The 17,089-nt window shown below is 39.4% G+C and overlaps 3 protein-coding genes across 4 annotated transcripts in view; 2 read left to right on the plus strand and 1 right to left on the minus strand.

Moving 5' to 3' along the window:
• The first annotated feature begins 1,284 nt into the window (after positions 1-1,284).
• LOC307015658 (uncharacterized protein) lies at positions 1,285-8,004 on the plus strand. The gene is made up of 9 exons (XM_079644419.1): positions 1,285-1,911; positions 2,139-2,440; positions 2,865-3,046; positions 3,270-3,332; positions 3,422-3,510; positions 3,726-3,840; positions 5,139-5,495; positions 5,606-5,705; positions 5,853-8,004. Exons 1-9 carry the CDS (start codon positions 1,327-1,329, stop codon positions 6,010-6,012), a joined length of 1,953 nt encoding a protein of 650 aa, XP_079500545.1. The 5' UTR covers positions 1,285-1,326; the 3' UTR covers positions 6,013-8,004.
• Positions 8,005-8,020: 16 nt separating this feature from the next.
• On the minus strand, positions 8,021-13,234 carry ccdc97 (coiled-coil domain containing 97). The gene is made up of 7 exons (XM_079644473.1): positions 12,533-13,234; positions 12,198-12,374; positions 11,430-11,589; positions 10,764-10,852; positions 10,476-10,671; positions 9,644-9,767; positions 8,021-8,328 (listed from the first exon to the last, which is right to left on the minus strand). The coding sequence occupies exons 1-7, from the start codon at positions 12,701-12,703 to the stop codon at positions 8,196-8,198; spliced, it is 1,050 nt and encodes a 349-aa protein (XP_079500599.1). The 5' UTR covers positions 12,704-13,234; the 3' UTR covers positions 8,021-8,195.
• LOC307015647 (myocardin-related transcription factor A-like) overlaps positions 12,390-17,089 on the plus strand; it is a 46,786-nt gene continuing 42,086 nt past the window's right edge. The window contains exons 1-2 of one of the 2 annotated variants that reach the window (XM_079644400.1): positions 12,390-12,404; positions 15,876-16,045. In XM_079644400.1, the coding sequence (XP_079500526.1) occupies positions 15,907-16,045 (139 nt within the window). In that variant the 5' untranslated portion in view covers positions 12,390-12,404; positions 15,876-15,906. Of the gene's footprint in view, positions 12,405-13,671; positions 14,107-15,875; positions 16,046-17,089 lie in introns of those variants that run through there. The other variant, XM_079644399.1, reaches the window with a different exon arrangement.

Raw genomic sequence — 17,089 nt, forward strand, 5'->3', positions numbered from 1 at the left:
TTTAAGGTGATATTTCGTGTCAAACATAACTTCTGGGTGTTAAATCTGGGTGTTTTATGATTATAATGCAGTGTCTAATGTGACTTTAAATATGATGGGATGGGGATTTTCTGTTTAGTTTACTCTGTTGGCACAGCAGTGGTACGACACTCTTTTCTGATTTCATTTTGTCGATGCTTATTCTGTTGATTCTTTTTGTGAAAAAAATGTACATGGACAAAATAAACAGACATACTTTCAGACTTCTGTGTGTGTTTGCTGAACTTTTGCTGTAAACCAGTCATAGAGTCACGTTAAGTAAAGGACTAAATTACATATAGGCTTGATATAGATTTACAGTTTATGAGCATATTACCTACATTTCTTGTTCAACTTTCCATATAACATTCGGGTGGATTAATAGAAGGATACGATCAGATATTTTTGCGTAGGCTATGCATTTTCACAAAGTCGCGTACTGCTTTGCATGAATTTGTGTCTCGGATTTAGAGCTTTTAAGGTCAGTGTATGTTTTGGTCATTGGATTTTCTTTTCACAAAAGGATATTCAAGAACAAAAAATGACTGGATATTTAATTTTCGGGCGTTTTTTCGTTTCTGTTTTCTAGTGATTTTAGTTTTAGTTTTGAGAGGTAGAACATGAAAATCATCCCGTTTGCCTTTTGACCATGACAAAGAAAAAAGCCTTGTATTTCAATTTTATTTTTTCAATTGAAATGAAAATCAAATATCCGCTCGTATTTAGTTTTTGATTATCCTTTTGTGAAAAGAAAATCCAATGACCAAAACATACACTGACCTTTAAGATGATCCAACTTCATGCATGACTGGTACATTTCAGGCCATTTAATTGCAATTCTTGCACTCTCGATTTTAAACATAGCCTACATCTTACATTTAAAAACCAATTACTTTATACGATGAAAATCGCAAGGTTGTTATAATGTCACATTCGTTGGCGTGCGTGTCTTTTACCTTACACACATGATATATTAGGTTTAGAATTGTGAATGTTGTCCCTTCTTATACACCTTTTCAGGTCGTTTGGATACTAGAATATGTTTACATGTTGTAATGTAAATAATGAAGGCTACTGTATCTAGGCAAAACTAAAATAATACTGTAGTGTTAAAAACAATGTTGTTAAATAACTAAGTACATTTACTCAAGTGCTGTATTTACGTAAAACTTTGAGGTACCGCTCGAAGCCGCTGGAGACGCTGTAGTATGTAAGTGGCGCTGTACTTCCGCCACAAAATACACCAAAAGCAGCGAATAAGACCCCCGAGCATGGGCATAAGGCATAAACAAACAAACAAGGTAGAAGATGGCGGATATTGGTGCAATACGGGCGGCATTTTTGTGGACTGACGACGAGGTAGAACTTCTGCTTAGGGTCACACTAGAGTACAAAACGACCAAAGTACAGGAGAATGTTGACTGGGAGTCCTGCAAGTGTAAATATATCGATATTTCTCGCGCATTTCACGAGCAGTATCCGAGGACCCGGGCAGACAAGGATTTCCCTCACGACGCGAGCGCCATTACAAGGGTCCAACTTACCGCCAAGCTTAAGCAAATTCGCACCAAGTATAGGCAGTTGGTGAACACTGGGAGTCGGAGTCACCAAGGACGTGTTATGCTCTTGTTTTTCGAGCTGTGTGAAGAAGTCTGGGGTGGCTCGCCTTTTACGCGCACCATTAGCTCCCCTGCTACGCGCACCATTAGCTCCCCTGCTACGCGCACCATTAGCTCCCTAAGCTCCGGCATCGAGACGGGGGACCTGGAAGAGTCGTCTTCCAGACAAAGTTCATCCCCGAGTTTGGAGCGTTCCAAAGATTTGCCACAGCCGAGCCAATCCAGCGAAAGTCTGCCAGCTGCGGTTGTAAAGCATCGCAGGGATCTGCTCCAGGTATGTTCATGATTTCAAGCGGACTTGCTATATACTATGATACAGTACCTTCCACAGAAAAACTGAACATGTTTAAGCTTTGTATAAGTATAAGGTATTGAGAGCTGTTGTATTTGTAAAAGTAGAATGACTTGAGAGCTATTTCACAACATGCCTTTGGTCTTATGTTATCTGGTGGCTATGGTCCTATTGTGTAATAATACAACAAATGCTCTGGTTTATTCAAGCCAAAGCTGAACAGTCACAGAAGTGAACGGCTGAAGAGAACACTTCCAGTTGACCATGCAGTGCAGGAAGACATCCAAATAAAAAGGAGGATGTTGGGGACAATGGAGCAAACATCCAGCCGCAACGCAGACAACATGCAGCAGATAAATGCAAACTTTGCCAGCATTACAAGCACTATTCAGGAAAGCTTTTCCGTGATGAGGGAATTAATGCATGCACACCCCCACAGTAGCGGCGGTGGATATGGACAATCCCAGGAGCGCTCACCACCATTCATGCAGTCATTACTCAATAACAAGACGTGAGTACTTCTCCCACCTCTGGTTAAAAATGACTGTAGAACATTATTATTTTAACACCCTATTTTCAGATGAAAAATGTTATATTGTTAAACAACTGAACTTTTGAAACAACATTAATCTGGCTGCAATTTAGAAATTATGTATCTAATATATCATATTCAATCACTTGCATATAGACTCTTATTGCACTGTCTTTTCTGTTTTATTGTGTTGCTATGTTGGAGGAGCCTGTGACCTAAGATGTTCATTGTCATAACTACACTGTGGCTATGCACGCATGACCAATACCAGCCTTGAACCCTTTCTTTACTTAAATAACTTTTATCCAATTGAAAAAACTTTCAACACAATACACGTTTTTAAAATGAAACAACTTAACATTGTGAATGCCGTCTAAGATGTTATCTGTTTGTTTCAAAACAGAAGAACGGAGCCGCAAGAAGTGGAACATGTGAACCGAAGAAGTAGCTCCAGGATTCTGAACCAAAAGCGGTTAAAATATGAAGTAGATGACGGGGACAAGGAGACAAATGAAGAGGAGGAGGAAGATCAGGAGGACGATGAGCAGCCAAACACATCCGAACACACCAAGAGAACACAACCAAGTATAAATAATACATTTAGCATTCATTTATCTTTTATTTTTGACAACATGAAAATTAAAAAACAACAAGGCCTTCCCAGCTGTTTTGAAATGTGTGAGACATTCTCTAAGAACATTGTCTCTATGACATTAAAATACACTCAATATTTTTGCAGCTAATAAATAGTCTGAAAGTTGTTGGTCATTGTTTGTTTGACAATTATGTCCATTTGTGCAAAATTCAGGACTCGTGACTGTAACCTGTGGAAACAAAACGGGAATCCTCTTCGTAGAGAAGCTGGAGAGGGGTAAGCACACACTTGTTTTTCTATTTCCTTATTCATTATTCCTGACGCCTGTTTTGATTTTTAACATGTGTTGCTTTATGTGTGTTTAGGTGAGAAGTGTATCAAGAGTGAGGGCCGCTGGTTCGATCCCACAGGATATGAGATCTTTGGGGGAAAGCCTCTGCAGTTTTGGATTGATGTAAGATATGTCCTTTTTATACACGTTTTATTCAAGAAAACCAGAACAAACACTTAATTGGCAGCATTCTCACTATGATCACTGAGAGGTCACTTTCCCAACAATACATCTAAAAGGAGAGCGACTGGAAGGGCAACTCAAATCAGAATACAATGTGATGTAAATGAATGCAACATGACCGTGATGATAATGCTACATTTTCTTTATTCTCCCAGAAATGTAAGATCCCGCCCCCAGATCTCACATCAGAGAGCATGTCTAAAGTCTTGGCAATGAAGACAGAGGAGGAAGAAAGATCGGTTCTTGATGTTACTGATAACAACAGTAAAGGTGACCGAAACATGTTTCACAGATTTATAAGAAATTATGGAACCTAGAAAGATTACCGTTAGGCTTGTCACGATAATACATTTGGTTGGACGATACATTTTCCCCGGAAATGAATGCGATAAACGATAATATTGTCGGCACCGTTGTAAGACCATTTTAGACCACTGACATAATGATAATATATAATAATAATTCAAGTACATCCTTTCAAACATAACTTTTTATTGAACATTCAACATTGCAAATGAAATGTAAAATAATATTCAAATATATAAATTATATATAATAAATAAAATAAATACATTTAATAACAAATTAATTAAAATCAAAGACAACCAATAGACTCGGGCTGGAAAACCGAGCTCTCTCTCTCTGTAGGGAAGGTGGGGGCTCTCCATCTCGAGCTGCCGTGTTTGCTCCCAGCTGGGAACACGGAATGGGGTGGTTGTGTTTCAAATGCAGTTTAAGGTTGGTCGTATTGCTAGCTTTTGTTGCTAGCTTTTTTTAAACAAATGCGACACACCGCCCGGCTCATTCAAGTCCGTAGAATCCAAAATATTCCCACACCGGAGATGTGGCATTAGGTTTTGCAACCACTTCCATTTAACTTCGAGTAAGTCACAGGTTGTCTCCTGCTTGTCTCTCTATATTATTAATTGGCTGTTGCACGCTGAGTGTCCTGACCTGGCTGTGTGTGAGCCCCGCCCCTCACAGCGCGCCGGGCTAAAATGCTGGTCACAAACATGCATGTAAACGGCAATTTATCGAGTCCATTTTTATTTATCGTACGATAAATCAATTTATTGGATTATCGTACGATAAGTCAATTTATTGGATTATCGTACGATAAGTCAATTTATTGGATTATCGTACGATAAGTCAATTTATTGGATTATCGTACGATAAGTCAATTTATTGGATTATCGTACGATAAGTCAATTTATTGGATTATCGTACGATAAGTCAATTTATTGGATTATCGTACGATAAGTCAATTTATTGATTATCGCGGCAGGTCTAATTACGTGAAATCTTTTTATTATTTTTTTCAAGTCATAAACACGGGAGAGAAAACTATTTGGATCAGACTTGTGAAATGAATCACTATGGTCTTTTTTCTGATTTGCCTCTCAGGGCTTCCGTAGATTTGCTAAAAGCCATTTTAATCTATTGATGTGTCAGTATGGACTCTGTTTTATTATGGGCGACATCCAAAGTCAAGAAAGATAATTCCACAGCTTTATCTAACTTTAATATTCAAGTGTCTAATCTTTAACCTTCATTTAATTTGTGAGCAGACAGTTGGTGTAAGCCATTGCACGAGGGTGCACAAAATGAAGAGAGGGGAGCTCACAGAGTCTCGCCAATAGATGATCCCATTGATATCTCAACAACCGTCCAACCGTCAGAGGAGCAGTTTACACAAAGTAATGAAATAAAAGAAAATGGACAGAGAGAACTTCAAACCGAAACATCGCTACTGGCTCCAGCTACCTCAACACCAACAATCAAACCTGAACTCCTGGAGAAAACTGAAGACACTGAAACAGCCAGCGTTCAGACTGCCATCTTTAGTGGCTCCCCTCCGCTGTTAGTCACACACATAACTGGAAACACCAGAGACGCTGCCTCAAACACAGCATACGTTCAGGAAGGTAAGGAAGAGACTCTAGACACAGCCTGTAAGTTATTTAGAAACCATTAGAGAAGTCTTTTTAAATGTTTGTACAAGACCACTTGGAATAATATTCTACTTCCTGTGCAGGTCCTCAGGGCGAGCTGGATGACGGTTGTCATGACGAAACAGAGGTAACAACATCTGGTCATGATGCTGCACAATTACAAGGGATGGAGACAGAAACAAGGTAAGGTGCAACACGCAGATAGTACAAATAAACAAAGAAGCTTCATTTGCATTTAAGCAAGACATACGATAAATGTTTTCATTTGTACATTGTTGATTGTTTTCAGTTATTTATTTCTATATTTGTTTATTTATGTTTCTTCCACAGGGTTCCCCAAGCCTCAAAGAGCACTCCAGTCTCCACTTCCTGTAATCTGGACACAATGGACCTTGAGCAGCTGAAGAGAGAGAAAATCAAAATGAAACTAAAGATCATGAAGTTGCAAGAGGAGTACTACACTCTGAAAATAAGGGAAATTAAAAAGTGAAATAGTTTTACTGTGGCATAAAAACATGGTGAGCCTAAATGTTATCGACGACAAAAGGACAATGCAATCACAGAGGGTGCAAACCTGTATCACCAAAAAGGACAACAGTTGTTGGACACTGATAGCAAAAGACAACCAAACAAGTGTTGTGTTGTTCCTAAGTACCGGTAGTCCTTTTTATCATTTTTTTTAAGTGAAGGAAATATTTCTTCTTGAATTCTCAAAACGTGACATCATTTTTGTTGGTGAGAGAAAATGATTGTACTGTACCAGAGGCCTGTACTACGAAGCTGGTTCAACCTAACCTGGATATGTTTGAGTCAGCCGGTTGGCCTAATCCAAAAACATAAGCGCTCTCGCTAAACGGTACTACGACACGGGTTATCAAGTGGATCGCTCAAGCCAGCCGTATCTATCTAGTTAGGTGCGCGTTCACATGAAAGGGGTGGTATGTGGAGCATTCGACCAATCACAAACATGGACAAGCGTACTGACAGCGCAGCGTCATACTTCCTGAATGAAAAGTGAACTATAATATTAGACATATGAAGAAATTAAACTTTAAACATCCATGACTTAAACACTTTATCCAGGATCAAAGCCACCTGCAAGGCGAATACAGCTGGTAACAGAAAAAGTGTTTGAATGCGTACATTAACAGGTTTATGATATCACTGCCCCGTCTAAGACACCATCTGACTTTAACTACATTTGACTCGAGTGTTTCGTCAACTTAATGTGTTGCTTAAAATAATACTTCTGCATACAGTATGTGACACTGTGAGTGTTGCACGGCAAGATACGGCTCAGCTGACTCAGATAAGGAGATATGATACATTATGATGTGATATGCAGCGGACTGTACTTAATGTTACTTTGATCCGGTTACTTATGTTGTGGCAGATATTTAAGTAAGCTTTCTTAACGCTAATGTTATAATAGTCAGATTGCTCTGAAGATGGGAGGTGATATTCTATAATGTTCACGTTCACACAGTCGGTGATTTTTGCCGGCCGTCTTTCCTGCAACGGCAGCTTTTCTGTATTTCCTTTCTCCTGTAATATGACTTGATCGCTTTAAACTCCGCAGACTGAGCTCTGATTGGTCAGCAGGCAGTGCTTTCACTGAGTTGAGCTCTTAGCCTGCAACCTAACCTGCTCCGGGGCAGGTTAGCCGCTCAGCATAAGTTACCATGGAGATCTAGCCTGCTAAAAAGAGAACCAGCGTCTTAGGAGCGGAAAGCCCGAGCTTTCCCTGAAGTTAGCCGGCTAAGCGAAAATCCTGCTTCGTAGTATACCCCCCAGACAAAGACATTATCTAAAATGTGCATCAAAAGTTGATGAGGTGGCCAGCCGGGTTTGTTTCCTATGGCATCAAATGCCTTCCTTCAGGTTATATTAAGCTAATCACTTTTTTTAAACCTCAAACCATTTAACTTTCCTTAACTTTGACTCTTAATCCTAAGGTTAAAACATGTGTTTACTGCGACTGTAGTAGAGCATCGCAGTTTGACAGTTTGACCACGGAAACATGAAGACAATAAAAACATGTGCCAGAAGTTAAGGTTAACATCAAAACAAAACGGTCAACAAAGGGTTAGGGTCAAAGGACAAAGAACCTTACGCACATCTCAAGGAGACACAAAGGCCAATTTAAATACATGTGGGTCTTCACTTGTTTCTTAAAAGCTTCTACAGCGACCGCAGACCGAATGTTTTTAGTAACAGAGTTCCATAGTGTTGAATCCACTACTATTCTATGTTTACACCTTTCTGTGTGCATTAATGTAGAGGAACCATCCAGAAATGTAGCAATATCAAAATATTTTTGGATAACTTGTAATTGTACTCTGCTGATTGTACTCATTAGTAAAGACCTCTTAGTAAAACTTTCTCTGAGCACATATTGACATTTAATAAAAACCCAATGTTTGTGTAACCTGTTAACGTGTGTGATACTATCCGTGAATAAAAAGTGAATAGTAAACTGCGATCTGGTGACTAAAAGGGACAAATACAGAGTCTTTATTTCAGGGTATCATATTTACTCTCAAAAACAATATTTATTACCAGCCATGTTTGCGTTCATGTGTAAGATCGACAAATCGAAGGCATATCATTATTTTGTACATTTTGTATTTACATATCGATGAGTGAGTGTTAACAGGTGTTACTATAAAGACACTATTCTGTCATGTTCTCATCCTCCTCGTCATTTTCCATCTCCTCTTCTTCATCTTCATCATCAAAGTATTTATCCTCCTCATCTCTGCTGACGATGTCCAAGTTGTCGTAGTCCGGGTTCTCGTCCACCTCGCTGAAATGGAAACACAAACGCTTAAACTACACGCTTTCAAAGTAACACAAGAGTTTGGTCACTTTTTCTGGACATTATCATACATGAACTTTGTTGGTTGTTTGCTAATATACATTTCCTATATAAGTTTGAATATTCAACAATCAACCACAGTAGAATATTTACAAAATCCTTAAGGCATCTGTGTAAAATGTCAGCACCACCAATAACATGTATTTAAATACTGGAGACCAGCAGTGTAGATTAAGGCCCAATCCCAAACCGCCCCCCACACACTACCCCTCCGTTCGCAGAGGGCCCGCCACATTAAGTGCTGTTCCAAACCAACGAGTGTGGAGGGGGAGTGGGCTATCAAGCCATCAAACAGCGAGTCTGCATCGGTGCTAACTGGAGACCGGTGTCAACGCTGTGTGTGTCTGTCAGGAAACACGCTGTTAACAAGTAGTTCCAGCAAACACCCACTGATAAACTGCGATGTTAACAACCTCATGGTAACCTCATATGTTTTAACTTAGGATCATACCTGTGTTTGGTCTAGAAAAAGGTTAATGTGTGCATTTTATTATAAAGTTGTGAATATTTACAGACTGTCGCAAAAACCAAGAAGCTTATAAACATCAGGTTTAAAACTAAAAGAGACACAAAAAAGAACACAATGAAAGATGTTTGGAGTTTTATTTGAGTTATAAATTTAAATGTTTTGACTAAGAGATGCTGATTTGAAACCGTTGTTACATACAGTTACGGCTTTTCCTGTTTCTGCCGGAGAGAGGGGAGTTTGTCCCAAAGCTTGCCGCTGTATTTACTCCCTCCATCTGACAGGAGGAGCCTCGTTGAGCTGCGAGTGTCATTCCACGGAGGGGGAGTGTGTAGGTGTAGGGCGTGGTTTGGGATTGGGCCTTAGTCTTACAAATAATCAACAATCTAAATAACCCTTCAGTGCATATATTTAATATTAATAGAAAAACAGACAAAACAATGTTTACCTTTATTATTAATAATTGGAAAGTGTATGTATGCCTGTCCAAATCCGCTCCGTATCACCTAGTAACGCAATTTCTAAACCCATAACCACTTTCTAGTTTGTTTCCACTTTAGAGTTAACACTAATCACATGGCCTCTCTTAAATCTATTTGAGGTCATTTTTTCATAGTGTCAGATAAGCTTCAGTATTCATTTACTAACGTCTTCCTGTTCAAATGTATTGTAAAATAAAGCCTCTTTTTCTTTCCTTACTATGACGCCCTATTCCCTGTTGTGTAACGCAGATGGCGCCCTAACATAGCATAGATGTGAGCTGTTGTTATGGCTGACCTGTAGTTGATATCCTTGTCTTTGCCATCCAGGAAGCGCTGGTGCATCTGACCGATGAACTCCTCCCTGAGCAGAGCCTTCTCCTCTGCCGTGGGCTCCCAGTCCTTCTGCTGGGCGGTGATCACTTCCGTAGGAACGAGAAGAGAGACAGACTTAGTGAGTCAAAGTAGGATCGGGAGAAGAAGACAACAGAAACAGGGTTCTTTTCACTTCAGTCCACAGGAACCACATTTATTTAACAACCCCCCACTTTAAGTGTTCCTTTAGTCTTTTTTATTTACCTACTTTTATATTGTTTTATTTATTTTATAGGTCTTAATCTTTTTATTTGTACTTCTGTAGTGCCTATATGTTCACTTTGTTTTATGGGGTTTTATATTTTATATTGTTGAATCGATTCAGTTGTCTGGCGTGTGGCGCAGTGGATAGAGCGTTGGTGTTCGGATCAGAGGTCAGGTTCAAACCCCACTACAGTCAGCATGTCGTTGTGTCCCTGAGACACTTCACCCCAAATTGCTCCTGTGGGGATTGTCCACAGTATCGAGTATGGAAGTCGCTTTGGATAAAAGCGTCTAACAAGTGAAATGTAATGTCTTATCTGTCAGAGAGAAACCTTTATTTATTTTATTTATTTGTATTATCAAGAATTTGACCTCCTTGTGTCTATAAACCTGATAAAATGTTATATGTTGCTGCGTGTACCTTCAAAGTTCTTAACAAATAATCTGAGGGGGTTTGTTTTTAACTTGTGATTTGGAGCTGCATGTGTTGTATGAAAAGTGCTGTATAAATAAAGCTTTATTATTATTATTATAACACCAGCCTCTCTCACCATCTTCCTCATCCTCATCCTCGTCCTCCTCCCTCGCTCCGTCCTCTCTCTCCTGCTCCCTCTGCAGGCGGTCCTGGATCAGACGCTCCTGGTAGGAGTTGAGGAGGAGTTGTGTGAGCCCCCCTTTGTTTCCTGCTGGAGCCCCCGGGCCCCCCTGTGCATCGTCCAGAATGGACTCCTGGGAGCGTGCCAGCACCTGGAACACAAGTTGTTTGGAAATGATGTAAAAACAAAAGAAGGTAATTATGAAATAGAACTTCCCAGCACCGCCCTGCTTCATGCTCTCACCTCCTCATCAGTCAGGTACTGGCCGATGTATTGTTCATACAGCAGCGGCTCCCTTATCCGCATCTGTTCGTCACTAAAATACTCTCCGCCTGGAAGAGGGAGGGCAGAAGAGGACAGCATCTTAATTTAACGCACAGGTAATATACTTCATCAGGTATATGGTGGATACAAGACTGATAGAAATGTTCGGGGTGGCAGCAGATATCTCAGCAGAAGATGTCTTTAAACCTCACTAAGTAGAACCCATACTATCTTTTTTAAAGTCTGAACTGGGGATTTGTTTGTCTGTCAAAGGACTTCATATATGCTGAATATACAAAAATATGTTTATCTATTCTTTCCCTGGAATATTGCAGTTTAATTGGATACTATTAAAACATTGACAATTAAATCAAGTTTAATTTGTTTTACCAAAAACTACAACAAGTTACAGAATCTTCTCACACTCAAAAAGCCATTGATAAATTACAAATCCAAAAGGTTAGAGAATAAAAAACAAAAAATGGATTGCAGCATAACCCACTTTATACATGTTTGAGTTTCCCAGAAGAAAACAGGTGAAGCATATGTCAATCAATATGTCCATTTTCCAGCCTGTCTTATTGATTCTTGTACTTGCTGTGAATGAACAAATCATCTCTTCCATTTGACTAAAGAAGGCCCTACCCTCCTGCAGGGCCCTGAGAGCCGCATAGCGCTGGTTTCGAACCCTCGTCCTGTTGGTGAACGCTGCAGCTCGTCTCTCTATCACTTTGCCGTAGTGAAGAACCCGTGGGTCTGAGCTGACGTGGGCAAACACTGACAGGTCCTGGGGCTTGAGGCAAACCTAGAAATGGGTGAAGAGTAGATAGATGTTTAACCTTAAAGCTAATAGCTCCTTTCAGCTGCTGCCAAGTATATATACACCAGTGGCGAACCGTGTCTATCACAACTGGACCTTCTGTAGACACACAACCCCCCCCTGCCGCCTGTAATATTGCAGGTCAACAACACAGATACAATTCTCTTTTATTTATTTTATTGACATTTTATTTATAAAATTAAATCGATTTTTGTTTATTTTATCTGAGTGTTTCAGGGTATTCTCTTGAAGGCCCTGACGGTTCACCACTGATATACACACCAATGCGTTTGTATATAGAAACATAATGGAGCTGTATGGCGCCGGTGATGATGGCTGCCGTGTCTTTTGCTCCTCTCCAACTCTGCCTTTTTTTCCCGCTTTATTTCAGTGTTTGTTTACTTTTCGTTGTGCGCTTTTCATATTCTGTTCTTCTACACATCAAATTCTATTTACATGTATATAGACTTTTTATTTTGTATTTTATTATATATGTTGCATTGTTGGAGGAGCTCAGGTCAGAAGAATTCCATTGCCATTTCTACACTGTAGCTTTGTGCATATGACAATAAACCTTTACTTTGAACACTTACATGGTACCTCTCCAGGAACACCAGCGGTCTGCTCCTGTACTGCTGCAGGAGCTCCTCTCTGCGCTGATCCAGGGTCAGCTCAGCGTCTCCTTTCTGCTGGCTCTTCACTGAGCTGCCACTCCTGGCTATGGCCTCCACCATGTCATTCACACAGGTGGACTCTGCCTGGCTCACAGGCTGAAAAATAAATAAATAAGATGATAAGTAGTGAGTATACAAAACAGGTCATGCTGCTGATGTTGGGGGTGCTTGGGACTTAAGACTTCCATTGCCATATCTACACAGTAGCCACTTGACATTAAAGCTTTTGAATATTTTAACCTTGGATATCTCACCTCTGTGTCTTGTTGTTGTTGTTGTTGTTGTGGCTGACGTGTGTCTGCGGGGCGGTGAAAGCCACATATCTGGGAAAATGTGACCCCATTTTCTTCTGGTAATTCAGGCTCGTCTTTGCTCTCACATAAATGAGGTTGTGTTTTAACTGGAGGGTCTATTTCACCCCACATGGTTAACTGTTAGCTTAGCTTTCTAACGTGTTTACAGAGGAAGCTAAGTGAATTAGCATTAAACAAGCTAACGTTTATGTCCGTTGTTGGCCGTTATACTGTACTGAAAAGGTTGTCGTGGAAACCGAAGGTGCTGGTAAATGTTCTCAATTTGGTGTGAACATTCACTCGTGAAAAAAAACTATTAATTCCACACATTTGTTTCAGTTGTTTAGCATTAGCAATGTTTTGCCGCCATGTTGGTCCGTCAAAATTATTGGTCCCCGAGACGGAAAGAATGGTTCCGCCCGGACGAGGCTGTGCTGTTGAATTTGTCGCCATCTGGTGGTAGCTTTGTGACAGAAGAAAGTGGACCTACTGCCTACTGCTTAAAAATATATATCTGTGTGGCCTCAAACTGTGGAGAAGCTTCCCCTTGGATCAGCAAACTCCCGTAGAAATGTAAAAGAGTAGGCTACAATTAAGAGCTATCTTTTAATCAGTTCATGTTTGATTGTTATATGGGTTTGTGATGTAACTCTTTTTGTTTTGTTTGTATAATTTGTTTTTGATTTTGTTTCTTATTAAGTTATTTTTAACTCGTTGTTATTGTTTTTAATTATCTTATCTTGCTCTGTAAAGCACTTTGGGCTGAATCTTGCACGTCAAACAGTGTACATTTAAACTACTGCTAAATTTAATCTCATCTTCAATTTCCACCTTCTCCCTGATGTATTAGTGCTGCTGATTAATATTAACCCAACCACACAATAATAATAATAATCCTTATATTTATTATAGCGCTTTATCAATGACTCAAAGCGCTTTACAAATACACATTACATATACAGATCATACATACATGTAATGGTCATCTACTGTGGACAATACCCACAGGAGCAAGTTCAGGTGAAGTGTCCATGCTTTAATGTTTGCAATAACAAACTAAAATAGAGGTGCATCCTCTGTTTGCAGGACAGGCGAGTCACATACTGTAAATGTTTTACTACGGAGCCAAGAAGCGCTCAGGATCAAAGAGCCACTCCCACAGAAATACATGGACTTGCATTTTATATCTGCGTATCCAATCCACTTTTTATTGTTAGATAGTGTGTTGCGGACCAACAACTGACAAATAGCACGGACTGTTAATGTCTCAGTATGTCTTTGAAGAGGCGGCCTTACACCGTCACATCGATGCTTTCAAAACAATTGCTCTAACTTACTTGTCTGTCCTCATTCAGTAGGCTAAACAATGCGAGTTGTATTTTGAAAGTTTTAACAGGAAATAGTTTGTTCTCATCCTAGTTGACTTCGCACAAACTTCTCGCGTCAGCTTCCAGAAACTCTGCCAGTGTTTCGGTTGTATATGTTCGAGATTTACAATAACATGGACGCCATACAGGAACAAAGATCATACCAAGGTACGTATATAAAACGGATTAATGCATGCTGCGTAACTCTCTTTAAGAAACTGCTTTAAAGTAGAGTAGACTGTCAAACCTATATTAGTATTACTTTACATTTAATTTAGCTGACGCGTTATCCCTACAATAAATGCAATAAACCATGAAGATACAAACTCAGAGCAGCAAGTTAGATTCACTTTGAATGAACCAAACCATCGTAAGTGGTGTTGCAATAGTTTAAATAAGGTAAAACCCTTTAAGTCTACTACGTTTTAATATTTTTTACAAAATCAGGAGGATACATACTTTACTGACTCAGTAATATTTAACGTGAAAAATATCATAACATCAATACAAGTTATAGTAAGTTGGTGAAAAGTCGACTATATTTACTCCAGTACTGTACTTCAATTGAGGTACTTCTACACCAATTGAGTATTTTCACAGTATAATACTTATAATATTATAGTATTTTTTCCAACTTTTCTCCACTTCTGAGTAATTTGCAGGAAATTTGGGAGCATGGACATAACTTTGTTTTGAAAAGTGGCCAGGACCCTTTATTCACCCATAAAACAAAATGCAATACACAAGTAAAGTAAGCCTTCTATTTGTCAGCAACACCTGTAAAGCCAGGATTTACAATGTGGGGCTACAACCTAATTACAACCTTAAAGACAATATCAACACCTGCAGCCTGGATATTCAACAGGATTTACACGGACAGACTACAGGACAATATCACTCAACACATGTATCATCTGTCATACAGGATTTACACAACATGATTACAACAATATCAACACAGCAGGCCTTTTCAATGACAAAAGCAAACACTTCTGTCCCACAACAGATCCATGATTCAGATTCTTACTTGACCGTCATCCCGCCCTGCTGCTGCAAAGCGGGAGCCATGTTTGCTTTGCTATTTTCCATTCAAAGTTGACAAACTTTAAATGTGTCACATGTCTAAATTGCACCTCTTAGGGTTTCACAGAAATACACACCCAGCAAGTGCAAATAGACACATTTTTCTTGAGATCTGTTTTTGAGCTAAGAGTTCTTTATTTATTACATTTCTTTGTGCATGGAATCTTTCCAGCAAAAAAATCATACTTTTAAAAGGTGGTAGGGGAGACAACATTGGCCATTTCAAAAAGTGTTGGTGTCATGTCCAGCGTGAATTACACAGATTTTTGCAAGGTTTTTCTCTCTGCTTTGCTACTGAAAAAGCTGCGGAAAGCAGAGTCATGTTTTCCCCTTCGACTGGACTTAATGACAGCTGCACTCAAAACATTGTTTACATTCCAACACAAACACGCAGGGATATTCTGGGGCTAAATTAAGCCGGTGTTGCCCCCTTTGTCTTCCTGTGCAGTGTTCCATACAATAGATATGTCTCATGGCACAATGAGTGAGGTCATCTTGTCAGCTCTGATATCAGACACGTTACATTAGTAGCCTAAGACTTGAACTGAGTCACAGATAAGCTTTTGGTGGGACCATAACAAAAACTGCAGTGTTTTAATAATACTGTCTCTTAAAGTGTTTTTTCGTTAGGACCATAAAGAACATTTTAACGCTATATTATAGAAGGACAATAATACCCCCGCAAAATGATCGAAGACATGCTCTCTCATTTCTAGTCTTAAAGAGGCCCTATATGTTATGAGGTTACACTAGTACAGTATTAGTGTTTGTTTGTTGTGCATGGAAACTCATGGCCCTTAAACTCAGCTTTGCAACATCCTAAGTGTGCGTCAATGTTTTTCTTCACTTCCTAGGTCCAAGCTTCGATCTGAATCCCTGGTAATAATGGAGACCGAGTTTGGAGCGAGTCCTAATTCAGGTGCCTTCATCCCGAGCCCCCATAGTGACGCCGTGGCCAATGAGCTGCAAGAGATGTCCCTGCAGCCCGCCCCCAACCTGCTGCCAGTCAGAGAGAGGAAAGATGGTGAGCTGCAATTTTTTAAAACTCAAATATCAACCCGCTTCCACTCATGCAAAGTTACATTTGGTGTTCCACAAGGGTCTTTAATGGGCCCATACATTATGTTATTTCTAAAACAATGGAGCAGAAAAACTAAGGAATAGTATGTGTCTGTGATTATAAATACAATACTTTATAGAAAAAAATCTTATTTGTTCACCTGATAGGATGTTGCATTGTTAATGAAACTCTGCAGAGTTCCAGATGTGTATCTAAAGCAGTCTGTGGAAAAAACAGTTTTTTTTGGCTTCAGATGTAAGGCTTATTTACACCTTGTATTAAACAAACACTCAGGTTTTTATTTTGGGTCCTGATGTCTACTTGTGAGTGGGTTGTCAGTCATGTTTTTTCAAAGGCTACAGCTTCTACTTGCTGTTGTTTTAGCTGTACTTGCTTAAGGTAGCATGAAGGGATGATTTAGTTCGATTTGTTTGGCATACTTTTTTCTCACGATCCTGGTCATGCTGTACTAATTTCTTTCAAACTTGGCTATGCGACTATAAAAGAGTGAAATGCTTTGTGATATTTATCGCCCTATTCTTTATTTTTTTCCTTTTAGTTATGTTTTTAAGCATTTGAACAATTATAGCCAAATCCTGAGCACAAATTAATATAGATTTCATGCCAAGAGATCCAGATAAATCGCCATAAAGAGAGAAAGGACACGGTGCCTTAAGTGTAAACCCTTTTCCCCTGAATGGATAAAGTTGAATCCACAGGAGAGAATATTTTCCTCCTTTCTTCTCCTCAGAAGGATACATCACAGGGATCTTCACTTTTTTACATTTCAGTTTCAGAAGTGCAATAGCAAAATATCTGCTAATGTAAGTAAACAACTGACAGTTAATTGAAATGTAGGCAAAGGACTGTACCAGTTAGACAGGAATGACCTCTATTTTACAATGTGGGCATGTCACCACCTGCTGGCAAATACTAATACTACAACAACCCTTTTTTTAAAAATAGAAAACACATGTGAACCGAACACAATACGGTTTGATGTAGTTC

Source organism: Notothenia rossii, assembly GCF_949606895.1.
Source record: "Notothenia rossii genome assembly, chromosome: 8".
In the NCBI taxonomy this organism is placed as follows: Eukaryota; Metazoa; Chordata; class Actinopteri; order Perciformes; family Nototheniidae; genus Notothenia; species Notothenia rossii.

Coding starts and splice junctions, on each gene's coding strand:
- ccdc97 (XM_079644473.1), bottom strand. CDS start 12,703: ATGTGGGGTGAAATAGACCCTCCAGTTAAAACACAACCTCATTTATGT. Junction 11,590..12,197: donor TGTTCCTGGAGAGGTACCAT/GTAAGTGTTCAA, acceptor ACCCATTTCTAG/GTTTGCCTCAAGCCCCAGGA. Junction 9,768..10,475: donor GGATGAGGATGAGGAAGATG/GTGAGAGAGGCT, acceptor TTCCTACGGAAG/TGATCACCGCCCAGCAGAAG.
- LOC307015658 (XM_079644419.1), top strand. CDS start 1,327: ATGGCGGATATTGGTGCAATACGGGCGGCATTTTTGTGGACTGACGAC. Junction 2,441..2,864: donor TCATTACTCAATAACAAGAC/GTGAGTACTTCT, acceptor GTTTCAAAACAG/AAGAACGGAGCCGCAAGAAG. Junction 3,511..3,725: donor CTCTGCAGTTTTGGATTGAT/GTAAGATATGTC, acceptor TTATTCTCCCAG/AAATGTAAGATCCCGCCCCC.